This window comes from Balearica regulorum, chromosome 4 (genome assembly GCF_011004875.1).
Source record: "Balearica regulorum gibbericeps isolate bBalReg1 chromosome 4, bBalReg1.pri, whole genome shotgun sequence".
In the NCBI taxonomy this organism is placed as follows: domain Eukaryota; kingdom Metazoa; phylum Chordata; class Aves; order Gruiformes; family Gruidae; genus Balearica; species Balearica regulorum.
In genome coordinates, this window is record NC_046187.1 from 26272258 (window position 1) to 26291935 (window position 19678).

At 45.2% G+C, this 19678-nt stretch overlaps 1 protein-coding gene across 1 annotated transcript in view; it reads right to left on the reverse strand.

Annotated features, from left to right (window-relative positions):
* Positions 1–10311, reverse strand: part of ARHGEF38 (Rho guanine nucleotide exchange factor 38) — a 36539-nt gene extending 26228 nt beyond the window's left edge. The window contains exons 1-2 of the mRNA XM_010309302.2: positions 9968–10311; positions 1211–1401 (exon numbers count right to left, since the gene is read on the reverse strand). Of these exons, the coding sequence (XP_010307604.1) occupies positions 1211–1401; positions 9968–10157 (381 nt within the window). The 5' untranslated portion in view covers positions 10158–10311. The remainder of the gene's footprint in view (positions 1–1210; positions 1402–9967) is intronic.
* Positions 10312–19678: the final 9367 nt, after the last annotated feature.

Genomic DNA, 19678 nt, shown 5'->3' on the forward strand with positions numbered 1-19678 from the left:
ACACGCTTGTCAAAAATCTCAGCAAGTTCAACCAGGGAATACTCTTGCTTGGTGCCAGCCAGGCTGGGGAGGGAGTCAAGTGGATACTATTTCTAAGTGGATGAATGAGTGAGGAGGAAGAAGTCAAGAACTCCTTAAAGTTATGCCAGGAGATGCCAGCTCTTCTGAAAATGGGTTGGAACAAACTCTGACAGAGTTTTTAGAAAGAAAAAAGGTCCTGCAGGAGCTTAAACAGCACAGGCTTCAGCTGGCCACAGCATTACCCAAAGAGGCAGTGCCAATGTCATCTAAAGACACTTTGGCCGCTGCACCTGTATTTTGTCACCAATTTCACAGGGAACCCTACATACAGAATATTTAGTTTAAGGTCTGTTTAAAATTACTTTTTCCTGTATTAGCAGCAGATATCATTTGTGCAGCCTCTGTGAATGCTATGTTGCAGGCCTCACAAATACAAATCTTTCTCTGGACAACCTCTTCTATTCCCAGCTTGTGGCTGCACAATTTTTCTACAAATTGAAATACTGTTGAGGAAACGGTGCTCTTTGAAGTCTCAGCTGAAAAAGAAAATGGGTATCATTGGCCTAATAAGATCTTTTGCCTGAAAGACAGTTTATGAGCCTTCCTTCTTAAATTTACCTTTTCTGTATAGAATCCAAATTTCTGAAGTGCTCGCTGGGCTGTCAGGCATGGTATTTCTCCACCATGTATCAAGTAAGTATCTCTCTCTTGTCTAAAAGGCTGGATTAAGTTATCTTTATGACTGAATTTAACCTTGATGGGGAGGTTTATGCCATTCCAGGTTGTTATCATGGAAAATACTTGGGTTTATGAGCTTTTACTGCTTTTGGAGGCGCCAGTAAAGGTCTGCCAGGGCATGTACTAGGGGTTATGATTACAGAGCAGTATGGAGAGATGGAAGGTGCTACTGCAGTCCATGAACAGAGATATAGTGCCCAAGCTGCCCTCTGGGCAAGTAGCTTGATGCAGGCTTTGTGCAAGGGCAGCATAAGTCTCAGGAGCGTATCTGACTTCCCGGTGTCCTCGCTAGAACCCTGGCACGTGCCTTTCTGGAAAGCTGGCTCTGGACCCGCTCCTGGCACCATGCCACTCTTGCACTGACACGTGTGCTTGCATTAAGATTATCTGCAAAGAGAATGTGACACGAGACCTTGACGTCACTGCCTTGTCCTCTGCCCCCGGCGCTCACCTGCTTGTTTCTCAGGGGCTGAATCACTTCCTTGATGCAGAGATCCAGGTCACTGATATAGTCTTTCTCCGTCTGCATGAGTTCCGCAATGATTTTCACCCTCTTGGCCATCATGCGTCTGCTAACTTGTTCTTCATCCTCCTGCAGCGCAGTGGCAGGGGTTGAGGACCCCACCTGTGGGGCCATTTTTTCTGTTTAAAAGAGGGAGATTTGTGAGGAGCATTGTAATCCCATGTGTTCACCTGGCTTGCCCTGCATGACCATGGGGGAACGTAACTGGTGCCTGTTGGAAACTCCCAAATCGCTACGGGGAGCAGGAAAACAAGCATAAGAAATGGCAATCCCAGATCAGACCGAGTGTCATCCCATTTCCCTCCTCTAAAAGTGGATACAGGTTTGGTGAAGGAAACCGTTTATTTGGCAGTAAGGGAATAACCCATCACTGGCTGCCCCAGCTTTGGTGTTATGTATGTGGGCAGAAATTTTCCATGGAGCACAGGAGAGTGATCCTTGTCACACTGAAATTCAAGGATACCTGATGCCCTTCTACTCCTTTAAAAACACAGTCTCGGTCTGACATCTATTATGATTTGGAGGACAGGAGAAAATGTGTTCCTGTGGAAGAAAAAAGCTGTGTTTACCATAAATAAGCTTCACTGGAATAACCTTTGTTCTGTACAATGTAATGTTGAATCTATTCATGGGAGGCTGAGGGCTGTAGGTACTGGAAGACAAACTTTCAAATGAAGACAATGTTACTAACGATGACAATGAAACCTGCAATTCTGTTTAAAAAAATTTCTTTGAAAGAGGCAAAGGAATTACAGGAGAATATGGGAAAACCTTTAATGATCAATAACAAACATTTCGTGGAACAACAGAGATCACTGGGATCAGGACATTCTTAACTATTTTCCCATACTTAAGACCTAGAATATCTGATTTGTTCCACATACATGGAAATGCAAGTGAGTCTTCTACAGATAGGTAATTTATGTATGCTAGAGGGCTTGCACACAACCTACTTATCTGTAATGATGGCCTTCCCTTTTGCTGGTTCGTAAGCTATCCTGCAGACATCCATGTCAGCTGTACAAAGGGCACCGAATTTTATCTGTGTACACTGACAATCTGTATTTTTCATTAGGGAAAACATACACACACACACACATGAAGTGAAAGATTTCAGAGGCTATTCTGGTGTTTTTCTGCTAGCCACAAGATGGTGCAGAGCACCAACAAAGATGGACATATCATTACCGTACTCATCTCTGCATTACCCAGGTCATGCTTTGACAGCACGAGGTTTTATTGCTCAGTGGCAAAGGATGGGAATCTCTGCTGAGGATCAGACTGCTACACCTTCGTGTCAACTTCTTGTAGGGAGCGAACTGTATAATGAGGCAATAGCAAGCAGTATCTGATGCTTTGCTCACTGATAGCCAATACTGAATATATTGCAGTTGTTTGAATTGATTGTCAAGGGTGAGGTCATGAGCATGCAGGTGAGCGTTGAACAGCAGGCAGCTCACCAGTCCAACACCAGCCAAGGCTGTAGATGATAACCTGGAGCTGGACTTGTGGGAACACCAAGCAGCTTTCAGGAGAGAGGGCTCTGAGCATTCTTCTGCTGAGAGCTGTAAAATGTTGTAAATTCAATGTATCGTCATCCCCAACCCCTTCTACAATTATGCCGCCCACTGGTAGTCAGAAAGAACAGTTTTGTTATTAATCCTTCTCCCCTCAGGTTTCCTAGTGAGACTGATGTGACCACAGTTATTGTTTTAAATAGCTGCTTTTGGGACTGCACCTCTGCCTCTGTACTGATAGTTTTAAACAGTAAGGAAAAGGAACCCAAACAAACCAGGGAGGAGTGGCTGTTTTCTCAGGCTTTTTTGTATTTAGATGTACTTTTTACCTTCAAGTTTTTAGCCTTGAAATCTGTGTATAACACAGGTATGAACATTTTGTCCTCAAGTTTGTACACAGACAATAAAATGGAAACATGATGAAGATGTCTCCCCTCCGCAAGGCTTGGGCTATCAAAAGAATTTTAAGCTGAGTCTTGCCCTAGTGAGTCCACGCTGGTGTGAGTGCAGGGACTGCACAGGAGCTCGCACTGGTGCAGAGCTCATCCACCGAAGATGCTTTGTGCTGGACAAAACAGACATTGGTACCAGCATCGCTCCGCAGCTCGCTCTCAGCAATTTTCTGCTAGGGTTGCAGAATGAGACCGCCTTGCCTGCTGCTTACGTGCTAAAACGGCAGGTACTTTTTCCTCTAAAAACTTACAGTATGTAACCACACTTATAAATTCACAAGGAACCACATGAGCAATCCATTTCCGTTCCAGTTCTGCACCAAAATCAGCATTTTTCTTGAGATCGGGTGTGAAAATGTTTGCGTGCCTGTGACTGTATGTGAGAGTGCAGGGTGACTCCTGAGAAAGCACAGAGCGAACCAGACGTCCTGGAAGATCTCAGAAGTGTCGTTTTGTCTCAGATGCAGCACCATTACGATATCAGATGGAATTTGAGGGTAAACGCAAGATGCTGTGCAAAAGAACTTTCTAATCTTTTATACTGGTGGCAAGGGAGGGCATTATATGAGCGAAATAAAGCCACTGTATCCCACTTCAGGCATGAAGTTGTAATCCCTCGAGAGGCTGTTCTTTCAGTTTATGTCATTAGATTGCCCTGATCAAATTTGATTCCTGAATTATGTCAGGGCTCATCTATTATCCTTATTGCATGATAGATAATAATGCCAGGAAAGAAGAACTATTCTCAACAGGAAGAAATAACCGTGAGAAATATCAGGTAGATGCTGTTTCCTTATAGAAAACATGTTTTTTAATAAATGTATCCTTTTGTTAAAAGTAATATAATTTTCCATTTTCACTCAATACGTTCACTTTTTCATTTCAGGCATGTCTGTCTCTATAGAATGCAACAGCAAGATCCTGAAGTGATGATTACAGCCAAAACCTGTGATTTCATGTTCAGCAGATTGCTTTTGACCACTTTGAGAACAGTAGTAGCTTGCTGAAATCCTTGTGGAGTAAGTGAAAGTTTAATGAACGCACAAACAGCAAATGCATATCTGAAATATAAGCATACTCGTTTCTACCTGGTAACATGTACCAGCCCCAGATCGGTGGGAGAGGGAGGATTAGCAGAAGGAGACATTGCTGAGGATTAACTGTTACAGTAAAGGATATGGCTCGCTCATCCTTGGAGTTGCCAGGTTTAGGAAAAAAGAAAGAACTGTGTGTTGAATGGTTTATTAGACAGTTGTGTCTTAAGACCAGTTTACAAAAAAGGAATTGGTACTTTTAGTAGGCATAAAAATATAAAGTAGAAGGTAATGTTTGCGATTGTTCTTTGTGATGCCAGTTATCTGCAGGAGGCACCTTTCTGGAGGACTTTGCTTTGGAGAGGAAGGTGATGACTTTGGTTTTCCAGCTATGTCTTGAAGTACATGGCTCTAGTTGCACGAAACAAAAGGTATGTGATGACATGGACAAAGCAACCACACGTCCTATACAAACAGTTTCTTGCAAGTGTGAAGTCTAAAAATGTCCCGCAGATGGAGACATGCAGCAATGCAATGAGAGCATGGAGGAATAGAGCTTGCAATGTGCAAATGCAGCAGCTCTCTTCTCTGCACAAGGGAAGTATTGGGGGATCCACAGCAAGCGACTGGAGGAGCAGCCATAGCAGGTTTGCAAGATCTATGCGTGCAAATTTCCCTGGCTTTCCCACCTAGAGAGTGAGCAGCTCCAAGAGGTCTGCCCTATCCATCCTTCCAGGCAAGATGCTCAGGATATTACGTTTGCCCTTGGGGAATGAGACCCGGTTTCTCCCCATCCAATGCTTTCCGTCTGGAAGGGAAGGTACCGGCACAGGATATAGCAACAAGTACAATGATGTCGGTGCACGGAGTGAGTAACAGGCCTTTTCATTACTGAGGCAGCATTCGGAGGACACCAAAGGAACGCAAGTTCTGCGCTTACACTGTGCAGATACGAGGATTTTGCCTGGCACAAGGGAGCAGTGAAGGCATAAGTTATCAAGGTATAACAAACAAATTACAGCATTACTGTGTTTTCACATGTGAAACCTGAGTCTCACACCACCCTGGATAAAATTACTCCTCTGTGAAAGCAAGTCCTCAGATAGCCTGTACCCTCAGATAACCTAGCTATTACACATGGGAATGTACACTGGCTTTTATCAGCTGGATTTGGGAATGAAACACAGGCAGCCAAGTTCAGAGGCTGCTGCTGCGGCAGCTGTCCTCTCTCTGCTCGCAACTCCCCTCGCACCGCGGCCGCAGCCCTGTCCCTTCCACCCCTGCTTCCACTGGGATCCTTGGAAGTGAGGGAGCCTGGGACCAGCAATGGGAAAGGATGGAGTGTCCTGCTGCGTGCAGGAGAAGCGCGTCACATGAGCTAACACATAAGGAGTTTTACTCCCAATCCCCCTCCCCTTGAGAAGGACCGCTTCACAGGGGTGTCATTATACTTTTGCACCAGAGTTATTACAGTGCAACAATATGGTGCAAACATGGTGCGAATTAGATCCACTGAACTCCAAGTTGGGCATTGAACTACAAAAGGATTGGGCGAGGGTTATGGAAAACGCCTTTTTTTTTCTTTTACTCACAGCTGCACATAACAGCAGCATTGTTCAGGAGCAGGTCTGTTGCACAAGAGCTGCGAGTCACACAGGCAAAAAGCCCCTTTTCTGAACACAGGAGGAGAACACCGCAGGACCAGAATGACCTTGCACCAGTCTTCCCGGGCAACAGGTTTGCTCATAAAATCTGCATCAGAGACTTCCTTGCAATTAGGTCATTCAATCTTTGATCATTTTTCTGTTCCATAAGGTACAGAAAATATTTACATTCAACACACAAGTTCTTTCTTCAATTCCTTGACAGCAGACTGCTTTAATTATATGTGTGCTGACAGGACTACAGAGAGATCCCATGTGACCACAGTGGAAGGGAAGAAAGCTTATCATCAGGTGACAGAAGAATGCCCTTATTGTTAGCGCCAATACTTACAAATAAACCTTTCCAGCATGTCATATACCAGTATAAATATACCACTCCTGTGGCATTGAGCTAATATGTTAATAAAGTAAGAACCGAGGAAGGGGCGCATCTGAACCACTTCCCCCGGGACACGTACGCCGCAAGATTTGGCACAGATTAGCTGTATGAACTGTGAGCTGTGTGACCCTCAACACCAAGTCTTCCAGTTAATAAAATGTTTGCTAATATGCTCAGAGAAGGATCCGTAAACCTCCTTGGGTCCCAGTCTTCACTCGTTTACCCTGGTTGCTGTGACTAGTTATGCTGCAGTAACTCCTAAGAGTCCTAAGCCACACGGCAGGACTTGATCGTGCTAAGCACTGTGCAAACACAGCAGCACAAAATGGATTCTGCTCTGAAAAGATGAGCTCGCTTCCCAGCCTGGCTGCCACTGCAATAAGTTCAAGGAACTACTCCAGCTTTATTGCAGTGCAAGTTAACAGAATTAGATCCTGTGAGCTTAAATTTGCATGGGAGAAAATAAAAGTATTTGTTAGAATGTGATTTCTCATCACAGGGCGCAGGGGGGGTATTTTCATCAAGCCATCTCCTGCACTTCAGGAAATAAATCTGGACTTTTACTCCTTACTGTACTTCAGCAAACCAGCCGCTCCAAAGATCAATACATTTTGCGGTGAAATAGGATATTACCAGCATTGTAGCCCATAGAAAGTTAATGAGTAAGTACAGTGCAAAGCAAATAAGGAACTGGGGAGAGGCGCGGAGGATCTTTGCTCCTGGCGGGAGGTGCTGAGAAGCTGTGTGCACGGGCAGCCCATGCAGGCAGAAGCGGTGTGCTCTGCAGGCAGGGAGGAGGAGGGGATGGAGGAAGGTACCCCGCTCGTCATGGAGCAGAGGGGGATGAGTTGCCTCTGACTGGGCTTTTGGATGCCAAGGGATAGCAACTTTCCAGGAATTTGTATAATTTCACAGGTTTCTGCATCATCTCTGGTGGTGGTTATTTCTCGTAACTACATCAGACACAGACAAAACGTGAAATTTGGGGTTCAGACATGAGCAATATTTTGTGGTAGCTGTGTGATTTGAATCACTGTATCTGTTACAGGTATGTCACTGATGTATTTCAAATTGAAGCGTGTGCAAATCATTTAACAGTGCAGTTGACCCATTCACACCTAAAGTTATAAGGGAGCTCATATTTAATAGATCTGTAAGATGAGGAGTATTTTCAAAGCATGTATTGTCTTGCTGAACACTGCAAATGTGATCTCTGATTCCTTCTTGAAACCCACCACTTTCTATAGCTCATTTTTCACACCAAGTACAAGTTTGGTATATGATTATTAACAAAGCCCAACAATCTGTCCAAAACCTAACAGACAGTGGACTATGTTTTAATTTCCTTTCCATGGTCTGCCCTTTCTGGTTGATTGCATCTATCCCCATGATACATTGTATCTTAATCTGCCCTGATCTTGCAAACATTTATGTGCCAATAACTACATCAAAATACATAGGTACATATACATAGGTACTCACAGAACAATAGCTTTAGGTTAATTCAAAGACTGATCCTGACAGTAATGCAATACACAGATATTAATATAATTACTTTTACGGCTGCTACTGATGGATTTTCACGGTAGAAAACAGACCAACTCCTACCAGCTAAACAGCTACGGATAACATAGTTGAAAACAGAACTGCTGACTAACCATGTTGTGCCACTGCTTAAGGATAGTAGCAAGTTCATTCCTCCTGAAAGGATGTATGTGCGGTATGCGCAGGATTTTCTAGTGAATGTAGAGCAGAGCACTGCATAGAAATATCCCAGGAGATGTGTCTTAGCTCTTATAATGACCCTTGATATTATTTCTGCATCCACCACAAATGCTAGTGAATGCATCTTCCTTAACCCCATTCTTCCCTCTTTAGAAAAGTGATGCTTCTGTCCAGTTGATGGAGAAGTATGGAAGAAAAAAAGATACATGGCTTGATCAAGGGTATTTCTGGACTCATCCAAGAATGCAGCTACAACCTGAGTTCTGGATGACGGCATGGTTGTATCACGAACCTAACATTTGATAGCAATTGCCTTCTTTTCCCCTAGCTAAAATGCAGGCTGCAGGCATTAGGTTATCTCACAGGATGAGTTGAAATAGATGCACTACTGCTTGCTAAGCTCTTTGAGAATATAATGGTTACTTTGCATCTTGTTTCCTTTTTAAAAAGAGTAAAGCCAGGAGGTGTTGCATGGCCATTCACACCAGATAAGGTATTGAATAGATGTGTCTAGTATAATAATTAACAACAAAAATGCCTTCTTGTGGTTTTAATGAATCCTTAATTTTAAAGTGAAAAACACTTGCAGAGGTTTGCACCTTTGACAATGCTATTGTGCTCATGTTTGTAGACTTACAGAGCAAACCACCTTGATTACCCTGGAGATCTGGGTAGTAGGCTGCCTTTCTCACTCTTCATAGAAAACATTTCAGATTCTGTACAAAGCAGCAACTTAAGAGAAATCCAAGGGCAGAAACGGAATTCTAAGGAGTTTTTATGCCTGACTGCTTGCTCACTTGTTTTTGGTTTTTTGTTTGTTTATAGGCTTTTATGTGGGGAGCTGCACTTTGAGCATATACTTCAGAGCTGCTAGAAATGGGTTGGCGGGGTGGGCAACAGCCTAGTTGCTACTCAGGGAACCACATAAAGCACACAGAGGACTGGAAGGGCTCTCAAGAGATGTCTCACCCACACCTCACCTTGCGCGAAAGTGCTGCCACGCTGGCGTAGGCATTGCGGTGTAAAGACAGCTTGGTCCCCGTGCTTGCCTCGATTGCCTGCCACTAGCAGAGATGGGGGTCCTGCGGCTTCTGACTCTTGGCTTCCCAGCCCCACTCACAGGGGGTTCCCTACTGCAGGGTTTGCTCCTGTCTTACACATCCTTCTCCATGCTAATACTAACCACAGTTCTGCAGACTGTCTGTTAGAAAACATATTAACAGGGGACTATAGCAGGGACGGGCAACTAAACACAGAGCTTTTCTTCCAATTCATATGGGAAGCAAGTGCAAATTATTACCATTTGTATCTTTTTGCAAAGCATTCACCATTCTAGGGTGATCGGAGAGTCCTGACCTGGTGATACACAACAGACTGTTTATGTCATCAACAGGTCTGTTGGGTTTTCTTACCAAGAATGAAGAACTCAAAAACTTTGTGCCAACAAAACCAGTTTCCTCACCTTGGAGTAAGCTGCTTCACATCCAAGCACTAGTGTGAAAAATAAGGAACATAAAGGCATACAATCATAGCACATCGTCAGCACATCAGGTCTGGGATCCGTGATCATTATCAGATCCAGGCACATCTAGCTCACCAAAATTTGATCCAGATCAGGCCTTGACACACAACCATTTCTTTCTCTTCAGGCTGTAAATACATGTCATAGGAATTTCTACTGACTTTGTATTTTTCACTGTAAGGACGGGCAACTTCTAATCCAATATAAAGCCTGCAAGTACCTTGTACACCCTGGAAGTGGGGGGCAAAGGTGAGAGGGGGACAATTGCTCACTCCAGCTGTGAGCTGCCATTCAGCTTCTTTACCTCGAGGCTGCAGCCTGGAGGGCATCGAGATACCACCCCAGCCCAGAGTATCCCTAGCAGCGCAGCGCCAGGCGAGCCTTCCCGGTACCTTGTAATTTCTGGCTGTACTCTGTCCTGTCAGAGTGACTCCTCCTCAAGGTGCCGTGGTCCCCGCCGGTGCTCTCCACCACAGGCTCCGTCCTCCTCCTCTCCCCCATGTACAGCTTGTTCCTCAGCAGGGCCAAATTCCTCCTCCTGCCTCCCACGCCTTCCTTGCCTGGACAGTCCGTGCTCGCCATGGCCAGCCTTGCCTTGTGGTGGCGGTGGCTGTGTGGGATGCAACAGCTTAATTTTTAGGGAGGTGAACTCGCTGTCCAGGTGAAGGCTGGTTGCTTTGGACTTGGTTTTTGAGCAGGGCTCCCCAGGGGCCCGGGCTCAGCCCTGCCACCTGTGCTGGAGCGGCTCCACCCCCGGGAAGCTGACGCCCCAGGCAGTGTTTGCATTCACCTGCCTTATGTGCAAGCACGCCTGGCTGGGCGGTTTCAGAGCCAGCCCTAAACCGCAGCCATTCACGGCCCCTCTCCCTGCTTCAGGGTTCAGGGTAGGCTCCTCACCCGCCGCAGGGCACTGGATGCCGGCACCCCGAAGCAGAGTCGCATCCTCCCAGCCTTGCCTGGGCTGCCCCTGCCGTGGGCTAGCGGGGAGATGCCCGAGTGCAGCAGGGCATGGCCACGCTTTCATCGGACGCCTTCCTCTCCGTACTGCCGGGGCAGCAGGAGGCAGAGAGCAAGACAAACGGGAAGGGAAGGCCAGCCACCCCCTTGACCCTTTCTCCTTCTCCTTCCCCGGGATTAGTGCCCAACCGGCAGCCTGGTCAGGACCCCAGCTCCTAATGTATCGCATTGCATCTGTCAGGCTCCCCACCCCACCGAGAGGTGTAGCCTTTGCGCTGGAAACTCCTGATCTACAGGTTTGAAGGGAGCTGCATCCCCCAGGACAAGGACGAAAAGAGCTGGGAGGGAGATGAAAACCCCTCCAGGGGGTGGGAAGCAGCATGGAGCTGCTATGTGTCTCAAACTAGGCTGTGTCCTGCTTTACACTTCGCACAGAGGTGACACAAAAGCCTGCCAAGGACCCTCAGAGGCTGTCGTAACAAATCACCGTGCTCCAATGGCCGAGGAAGCGGACAGCAAAACACAGCTTATAATATCTCCAAATTGGCCCCTGGAAGAGATCTTATTATCCTGCCTGTCAGCAATAGCCTCTGGCACGCAGGCACCGCCTAGTGATCCTCCGTAGCGCCGGTCTAATCAAGCTCATGTTAAAACAGCAGGAGCTGCTGGCATCTAAGCTTGGACCGGACTTATCCTGGGAAGAGCCCCAACATCCATCAGCAACAATCACTGCGGCTGCTGTCACGGCCACCCCTGCGGCCCCGGCTGCCCAAGGAAATGCCTGGTGGGAGCCCCGCCGCGCAGCCTAATCGGTGTCAGTCTCACGCACGCTCATTGCCATGGCATCTGCCGGGGGACACAACTAACGTCCCTCTGACATACGCTGGCAGAGCGTATTGCTTTAGCATTGCCACACTGTGTTCCCCAAGGACTGCATAGTCCAAAACAACAAGCGGGGATGTGACGTAGTAGTGTAACCTCATTTCTAACTTTTTCTTTAAGAAGTTGGTCCTGTGATGTAACCTCCTGATCAAAGCCCCTTGTTTCTACCCAGCCAAGAAAGGAAAAGGTTAAGAAACTGTTAAGCAATTTACTACGTCAAATTGCAGCCCCATGCCAGCGCTGCACAAACACAGCCTGGCAGAGGAATAAAGTGGCGAGGGGGATACTGGGAAGACTGTGCTCGCACAAAGAAGTCATGTATTACGTAGGCAACTCATGTGTTATGTCTCTCCTCCTCTTTGATAATCCCTAAGAAACTCTTTGTTTTGCAAGTTAGACCACAAAAGTTCCTTGAAAAAGCAGAGCAGTTGTGACAGTGAGGACAAACCGGTGACACCCTTGTGACAAGCACCAAAGTCCCAGCAACACGTAAACACATTAAGGTGGGAGTTGAGGGAAATCAACCACCCCATTTCCTTACACTGGGAACTTCCTGAGGGGTATTTTTTGAAGCGATGGCTTGGCATTCAGCGAGGGTGGTAAAACTGGTTTAAACAGTCACCACCCTCACTGCCCCTCTCCCCTGGATAATTTTGTTCCCACTATTGCTGCAGGGCGTAAACATCCGCATTTGAGACGAGATGGAGGAACTGATCTGGCTGAAAACTCCGTCCTCCCCTTTCCCCTGGGCCATTTTCCATCTGGATCTGTGCTCCTGTTTAGTTCATCGCCCAGCTACGCTGGCCCAGTTGTGGCAGCATGAGGCAGGGGATGAGGCAGGGGCACATGGGAACAGCTGGGGGTAGGGCTGATGGTTGCTTAAGCCAACATTGCCCAGAGAAGGTATTTCCCCTGACCAGGATTTTACAGTGTCGTGCTTTTCAGAAGACACAGGTCCCATCATTTATATGAGATCTCATTATATTTATTTAAATTAAGATTGATCGGGGCAGTATTAGGGAATATATTTTGGCTGGGTGGAGGTGGAAGAGCAAACTTTATAAAATTCTTGGCTTTGCAGGCTCTCTGCCACATATGCAGAGTTACGGCCAAGATAGGATATAGTAAAGTTTGCTCAGGTGTTTATTACGACAGCAATCTAGCCACATGCAAAAGTTGTCTTCCTCTTCCTCCTTAACTCAGTCACAGGGTGTGAAAAGGTATGCGTTCATTCAGCAAGGGAACAGTTGCAGGGAAAGCCGGCTGTGGTTTGCTGCTGCCTTTGTGCTCGCAATGGTTTACCTGGCTTCAGCTGGCAGCGCTATTTCCGAGGCAGCCAGGAGCCCAGAGCTAGCTTACATCGCAGTTTGGAAATACAGATGAGTACTTTATGCAACCTCAAAATATCTCCTCTGTGCCACTCAGCAGGGAAAAGGCTGAAAATAGCATGTCTTCTGTAATACTCCAAGTGAGGGGGATATAGTCAGGACTGGTAGCTTCCCCATCCCCTCTGGGCGATCCTGGTTAATCCATCTTCGTGTTAAATCTGATGATTGTTTTACACTAGTGCTTCACAGACTACACGCTGCTGTGCCAGTGCAGTCAGTAGGAGGAATATGTAAAAACAATCAGATGTGTATTTGAGTGAGAAACCCCTATAAAGTGTCCTTCCTGTTTACCGTACTTTACCTGGACTGTAACAAAATGCCACAGAAAGCACTGCCAGAACTGTACGTGAAGTACTCGACTTCAGCTGCCACTCACAATAGTATGAGCAACCTTCTCTCAACTTCCAAGTTGCTCCTGCTCCCTTCTGGCCCCAGTAACAACTGATGGTCAAGCAGTATCAAAGCCACTAATCTGTAAGACAAGAGGGAATATTTGGCATCTACGCAGACAAAATGCTCTTTTTACAATTAACATGAAAACCTCTTTAACCGCTGTATGTTGTGCTCATTTAATTCTCCTAAGCAAACTGGAATCCAGTTGATGTGAGCACTCACACAGGAATTATTTACACGGAAGCCACCCTGCTTAAGAGACAGAACAGGTGCTGGTGTCAACATGGAAAATATTGGCATTGTGTTCCCAAGCAACTGTATTAGATGCATATAAGAGCTTATTGTTGTACGGTCAATGCGAACCTTTATCTCGATCCTGAGCTATAAATGAACTGGGAGTGCCACCAAGCCTGATGGCCATTAAGTAAGCAAACAGTTATTTGTTTTCTTGTAATACCTCCCAGCTGTTACAGAAGATTTCTTTATAACTTAGTATCCCAGAGTGTATATGAAAAATGCTGGTGTGGGTTTGACTACCATGCCTGTTCCCTTTGAGTGGAGGTACAGACCACTGCTGGAGTCCTGTGGTGATGACACCGGACTGCCATTTTCAAGTTTGTTCGCTGCAATGGCCACCACAGCCGCCAAGTGAAAAGAGTATCTCAATACGCAGCATCTCAATACGCAGCTGCAGAGTCACTTCACCAGCCAGCGCAAATTTTGCCCACGTAAAGAGATTACCCTCGACAGGCAGTGGAGAAGCAGAAAGGTACGATGGTGCCACTGCAGAAACCTGTCCTACCCTCCTCACAGGCGGAGTATGACAACAAAGAGCGCAGACATCTCTACAGCTCCATACAAGGAAGCCTAGGTGTGTATAAAAGCAAACCCGCATCTCTTGTCACTCTGCCTGTATGTGCAAGTCATAGCAAAGATGTCTTCTGAGGGACCAAAAGTTGAGGCTTTGATGAGCACAATCACACGTAAGGCCCACCAAGGACTTGGAGCACTGGAAAGTTTTTAGTACACACACACTACCTGTTTGCAGCTATACTGGTAAGACAAGAACAGAGTGACGGGTGAGGATAAAAGCAATAAAAAGGGAAGGCTTAAGGAAAGGTAAAACTGGAGTCTACACATTGATTTTTCACAATGAATGAAATCACAATGAATGAATTTCACTTTGAAATATACATAGAAAAAAAGACTTCAAACACCTTTCAATAGTACAAAAAGAGAAAAAAGCCTGTCTCGTAGGTGAAAAGTTATTTAGTGTGGCAGTGTCACCTTCACTCCTACTGTTGATCTTGCCAGACTGGTGACTCCTGTAGAGAAACAGGTCTTTAGAAGTAGGTGCACAGCGATAATTTCTTTTAGCCCTGTCTACAGTGTTTCTTGTCTAAATATTTGTAGGAGAAATTAGTAAAGCATATGCCTGTCGAGGCTCAGGCTAGGCTGTGGGTATTCTGGAGAAGGGATGGCTCAACCTATCAGGCTATGCAATCCATCTCCTCCGACTGCTGCGATGCTTTCTTACTCCGAGCAAAACCTCTGCCCCAGTTTATACATCCAGAAGGCTGACGCGTTTTCTGCCTACAGAGAGGGAGCCGGCTGTCCAACGAAATACCTGCCAGAGAGGAGAGGGGATGCTGAGGGAAGGGTCGGCAGGGCTTGAATTGTCCTCACACTGTCAGTGGATCTGTCAGTGTCCAGCCGAGGCTTTGTGTCAGTCTGTGAAACAGGCTCAGAGCCCCGCCAGCTCCCAAAAGCGCACATCTAAGGGCAGCGCTGCTTTGAGAGGGCTAGGAGGTGTGGAGGAGAGGGGAACTTGCTAAAGAACTGAGCAGCCCTTTGATATCTTTGGGGTTACAGCCACACAGGTATTTTCTAAGGAAAATAACCTGACTCTGTTGATCAAGTAGATGGCACTGTAATATCAAAGCTAATGAGGAAAGACAAGCCAGTGAGCGAGGCACAGATAAAAGGACAGGAAAATGAATCTTCATTATTGTTACGTTTCCATGTAAAATGGGGGGGTGTGTGTGTGTGTAGAAATTGCCAAAGATGAAATATTTTCTGTGGGATTCTTTGAGAACCTTATGTCTGGCAATTCACAAATCAAGAGGGGAATGGAGCCTAAAAAAGACTTCTCATGAGCAATAGGTGAGATTTTCCTTCTAGGTCCCTATTTTGATTATAGATTTGCAGCTTCGCACTAAAACTTTATGTTTCCAGACAGTATTTTTATAGCTGAACTGGAACCTTTTCTCTCTTTTTGTGTCTGTGCATGTATGTGAAAGAACAAATGAAAGAGTGAACAGGACAGAAGACTATCTGGTGATTTCTGTTTTGTGATAGGGAAGTTGCTTTGGACTAACAAATATAAGAGCCTTAAAAAAACCCTAAGTTTTAGTTCATACTTGCAAACAAGTTTTTGTGGGAGTTACAGTAGGCTGAAAATCCTTGGTTCATGGGACTTAAAATGAACTCAGTACAGATGCCCAGGAGGGAAGAAATGGGAATATGCTACAAAGCTTGACTCAGCCACGGTGTCCTTGCCTCTTGATAGGTAAATAACTTTCTAGGCAGATGTCCAGAGAAGTGAATCAGTGAATCTGGCGAGTGAATCCTAACAAACAATACGGGGAGCCTAATGAAAAGCATGGTTAAAAACAAAACTAAGAGCTCAGAGAAACAATTTGTTCATAAAAAAAAAAACAGGGTGTAAACTTAGCATCTTCCTACACACAGTAGTGACTGACTAAAACTGAATTTTGCATAAATACAGAGGATCAGTCTTTTTAAAGCAAGAGTTACTGACATGAGTTCACTGCTACTACAAAAAACAAGCGGGGATGCAACGTAGTAGTGTAACCTCATTTCCAACTTTTTCTTTAAGAAGCTGGCCCTGTGATGCAACCTCCTCATCAAATCCCCTTGTTTCTACCCAGCCGTAAAAGGAAAAGGTTATGAAACTACTAAGCAATTTACAATCTGACCCAAGGTACTTAGTTTCTTTGGGATAGGAGCCTCTGTCTGTATTCACATTCAGATGGAAAGTAAGGTAACCTAATGAACCTAATTCTAGTCACTGAAACACACAATTTATTCCTTTTAATTAGGTGACGTAGTCTTTTGCTGTGTGAGTAGGCTGTGCGTAGACATCCTGTCCCAAACCCAGCTCTGCCAATGGAAGAGGTTACTGACTCCGAGGACTCATCACCCTCCTCCTGCTGTAGACTGTCAGCACCAAGATCTGCAGACGGAGTGGTTCACGCTCCTTACCTTGCTGCAGTTGAAAAGCATCTCTAAACCACCCCAGCTAGCCTTGCTTGCCTTGACCTGAACTAGGGAGCACTGACATGAGCTGATCCATCAGCACGTTGGTGAGATGGTGCTGGCTGAAGGAGCGAGCGCTGGCAAGCAAGTGCGGGCAGTCACCTGTTCCACCGAGGCGGCTGGATGTTGGGACGGCTGTCCGTGGCTGCTGGTTGTTTGCACACCGGTAGCAGCAAAATAGAAAGCTGGCAGGAATGGATTCCTTCAGACGAAGGGTCGTACAAGCCATGGAGATTCAAGTTGTATTATTACAGCAAAAGTTAACGATAATGATGTGATCACCAGTGAAGAGCAAACACACTGAAATAGCACATAGTGGTACTAATGAAATTCTTCAATGACTTATTAGCTGAAAAGATGAAAATTATTTTCATTCAGGAGGAAGGGAAACTGGTTTGTTTGCATTTTTTTAAAACTATAATATAGATGTTTTCTGCATTTAATTTGCACAGCATTTTCATGGGAAAAACATTCATTTTATATATATGTGCAAAACATTCATTTTATATGTGTGTGTGTGTGCACAAATAAATATAAAATAAATGTAAATGTACACTGTGGAGTACAAACTTTTAAAGTGAGGATGTCCTTCAGGCTTAAGTGATTATACTGCTGCAGTTTTTGCTATACTCCAGTGGCATTCTGCTGGAATGAGATTCACCCCTGTGCAGAGGGCAAGCATAAAACCTAAGTACCATGTAAGTCCTACTTAAGTCTTAAGGACCTTAATTCCATTGAAATAAATAGCAATATTTTCATTGTCTTTCAGTGGGAGCTGTTCCAAGGTCAATAAATGGGATCAGTCCCGTGCATGTCTTTTGCTGGCCCGACTGGAATGATACTGGAAGGAGCTGGATGTAAAACGTTTGGGAATAAAAAGAGGTGAAATAGTACCTCAGTAGTAAAAGCCTTGGTAATTCTGGAGAATTTGCTTAATGTACATACTGAAACCAAAACATTCATTTGCTTCAAAGATTCAAGAATGTTAGGTAAATTCATTCTAACCTGGAACCTGGCCTTACCCAAAACTGACTTGAGGAGTACTGTGCATACTGCTGCCATGTTCTGTGTAATATAATGCATGATACTCAGAAATAGTCGAATCTGTTTAGAGTTTTATTATTTTTATTATTTCTACAGTATTAAGAGAATTTTGGATACCTCAGAGTACTAAACCATCATGTTCTTTGCCCTGGCAGCATTAACAAGGTTTCTGTGTGCTTTTCTGCTGCATCATCTACTCTTGCTAAGTAACACGACGACATCTATTTATGCATCTAAAAAGTGCCTGCACAGAAACTCGTTTATATTTCATAAATTCCAAGTGTTTCACAGCTGATTTCCCATTATAGATGAGAAAGCTTTAGATAAGGCCATGGTCACAACACAAGGCAATGGAGAACTCTGCGCTCATACTTTGTGCATCTTACAGGGACTCCTGGCCAGAGCACTGAATTTCACTTCCTAGCTTGTGTAGGGAAATAAATATATATTGGACTCCTTCTAGAATAACCTTACACTCAACTGCCAACTTTGCAAGCGTAAAAATATGGCATGCGTGCTCAGTAAGTGATTTTCAAAGGCTCTGACCCTCCATAAATGAAATCCAGATTCCCCAGAACTAAGCAGAAGTGGAAGGCTACGGCACATGTTTGTTTTTCACCTTGCCTGTTTCAGCAGCAGGCCAACTCAAAGGACAGATTTTTTTTATAATAGAAAAAAATTATCTACTTTATTATTATTATTATTATTCCACATGAAAAACAGATTATTTGCCCCGCTGACAAACTTAAAAAACGAAGAACTTCAGAGACCATACATGAAGAATTTCACCCCCCCACATGTCCAGTTGAGGAGGTTGTCCCTGAAAACCTCGTGTTTGGTGAACTCAGTGAAGACAGATGCCAATTCCTCCGGTGAAACACCAGTTTTGCAGCTTCTGCGGAGGTGGGTAACAGGCCTGCAAAAGAGCCTCTCCCTTCTCCTGGAGATAAGTCTGTTGTTTCAAATATAGCAAGCAGTGGCACAAATCAGAGGAGAACATAGCTTTTTTTTTCCCCCCAGGGAATTTATTGTCATAGAAAATCCACACACTAGAATACAGCTCCCTCAAAGATGCAGAGTAGCAACTAACACATCAGAGGAGTACACGGGGGAACAGTGACTGAGGCCATCAGGAAAATCTCCTGCACTGGTGTAAAATAATGCTGGGTCCTCACTGCACACACCGAACAGACAATCCTGACGCTTTTGAAGCCCAATCTACCAAACAGTTAAGGGGACAAATAGAGGAATGTTATATATAGAGCCCGTGTCCTGGGCTGCATCAAGAGAGGCATGACCAGCAGGTCGAGGGAGGTGATCCTGCCCCTCTACTCTGCTCTTGTGAGACCCCACCTGGAGTACTGCATCCAGCTCTGGGGGCCCCAGTACAGGAGAGACATGGAGCTGTTGGAGGGAGTCCAGAGGAGGGCCACGAAGCTGATCAGAGGGATGGAGCACCTCTCCTATGAGGACAGGCTGAGAGTTGGGATTGTTCAGCCTGGAGAAAACAAGGCTCCGGGGAGATCTAACTGCAGCTTCCCAGTACCTGAAGGGGCCTACAGGAAAGATGGTGAGGGACTGTTTGTCAGGGAGTGTACTGACAGAAGACAAGGGATAATGGGTTTAAGCTGAAGGAGGGTCGATTTAGATTAGATGTTAGGAAGAAATTCTTTACTGTGAGAGTGGTGAGGCACTGAACAGGTTGCCCTGAGAAATTGTGGATGCTGCATCCCTGGAAGTGTTCAAGGCCAGGCTGGATGGGGCTTTGGGCAACGTGGTCTAGTGGAGGGTGTCCCTGCCCATGGCAGGGGGGTTGGAACTAGATGATCTTTAAGGTCCCTTCCAACCCAAACCATTCGATGATTCTATGATTCTATGATTCTATACTATACTGTTTAAATCTGATGGAAGAGATTAGCCTTTCTGCTGCAAATAAATCATTCCCAATAATATTTAAAATACCGTATAAAATAGTAAGAGTAACATGGATTTACCTTGCAGAAATCTTTCAGAGTGATTCAAATAAGAGTTGAAATTCTAATATTGACCACCTTTAGAGATGAATACACAAGATGATTGCCTTGGGATTTAAGAGTGATG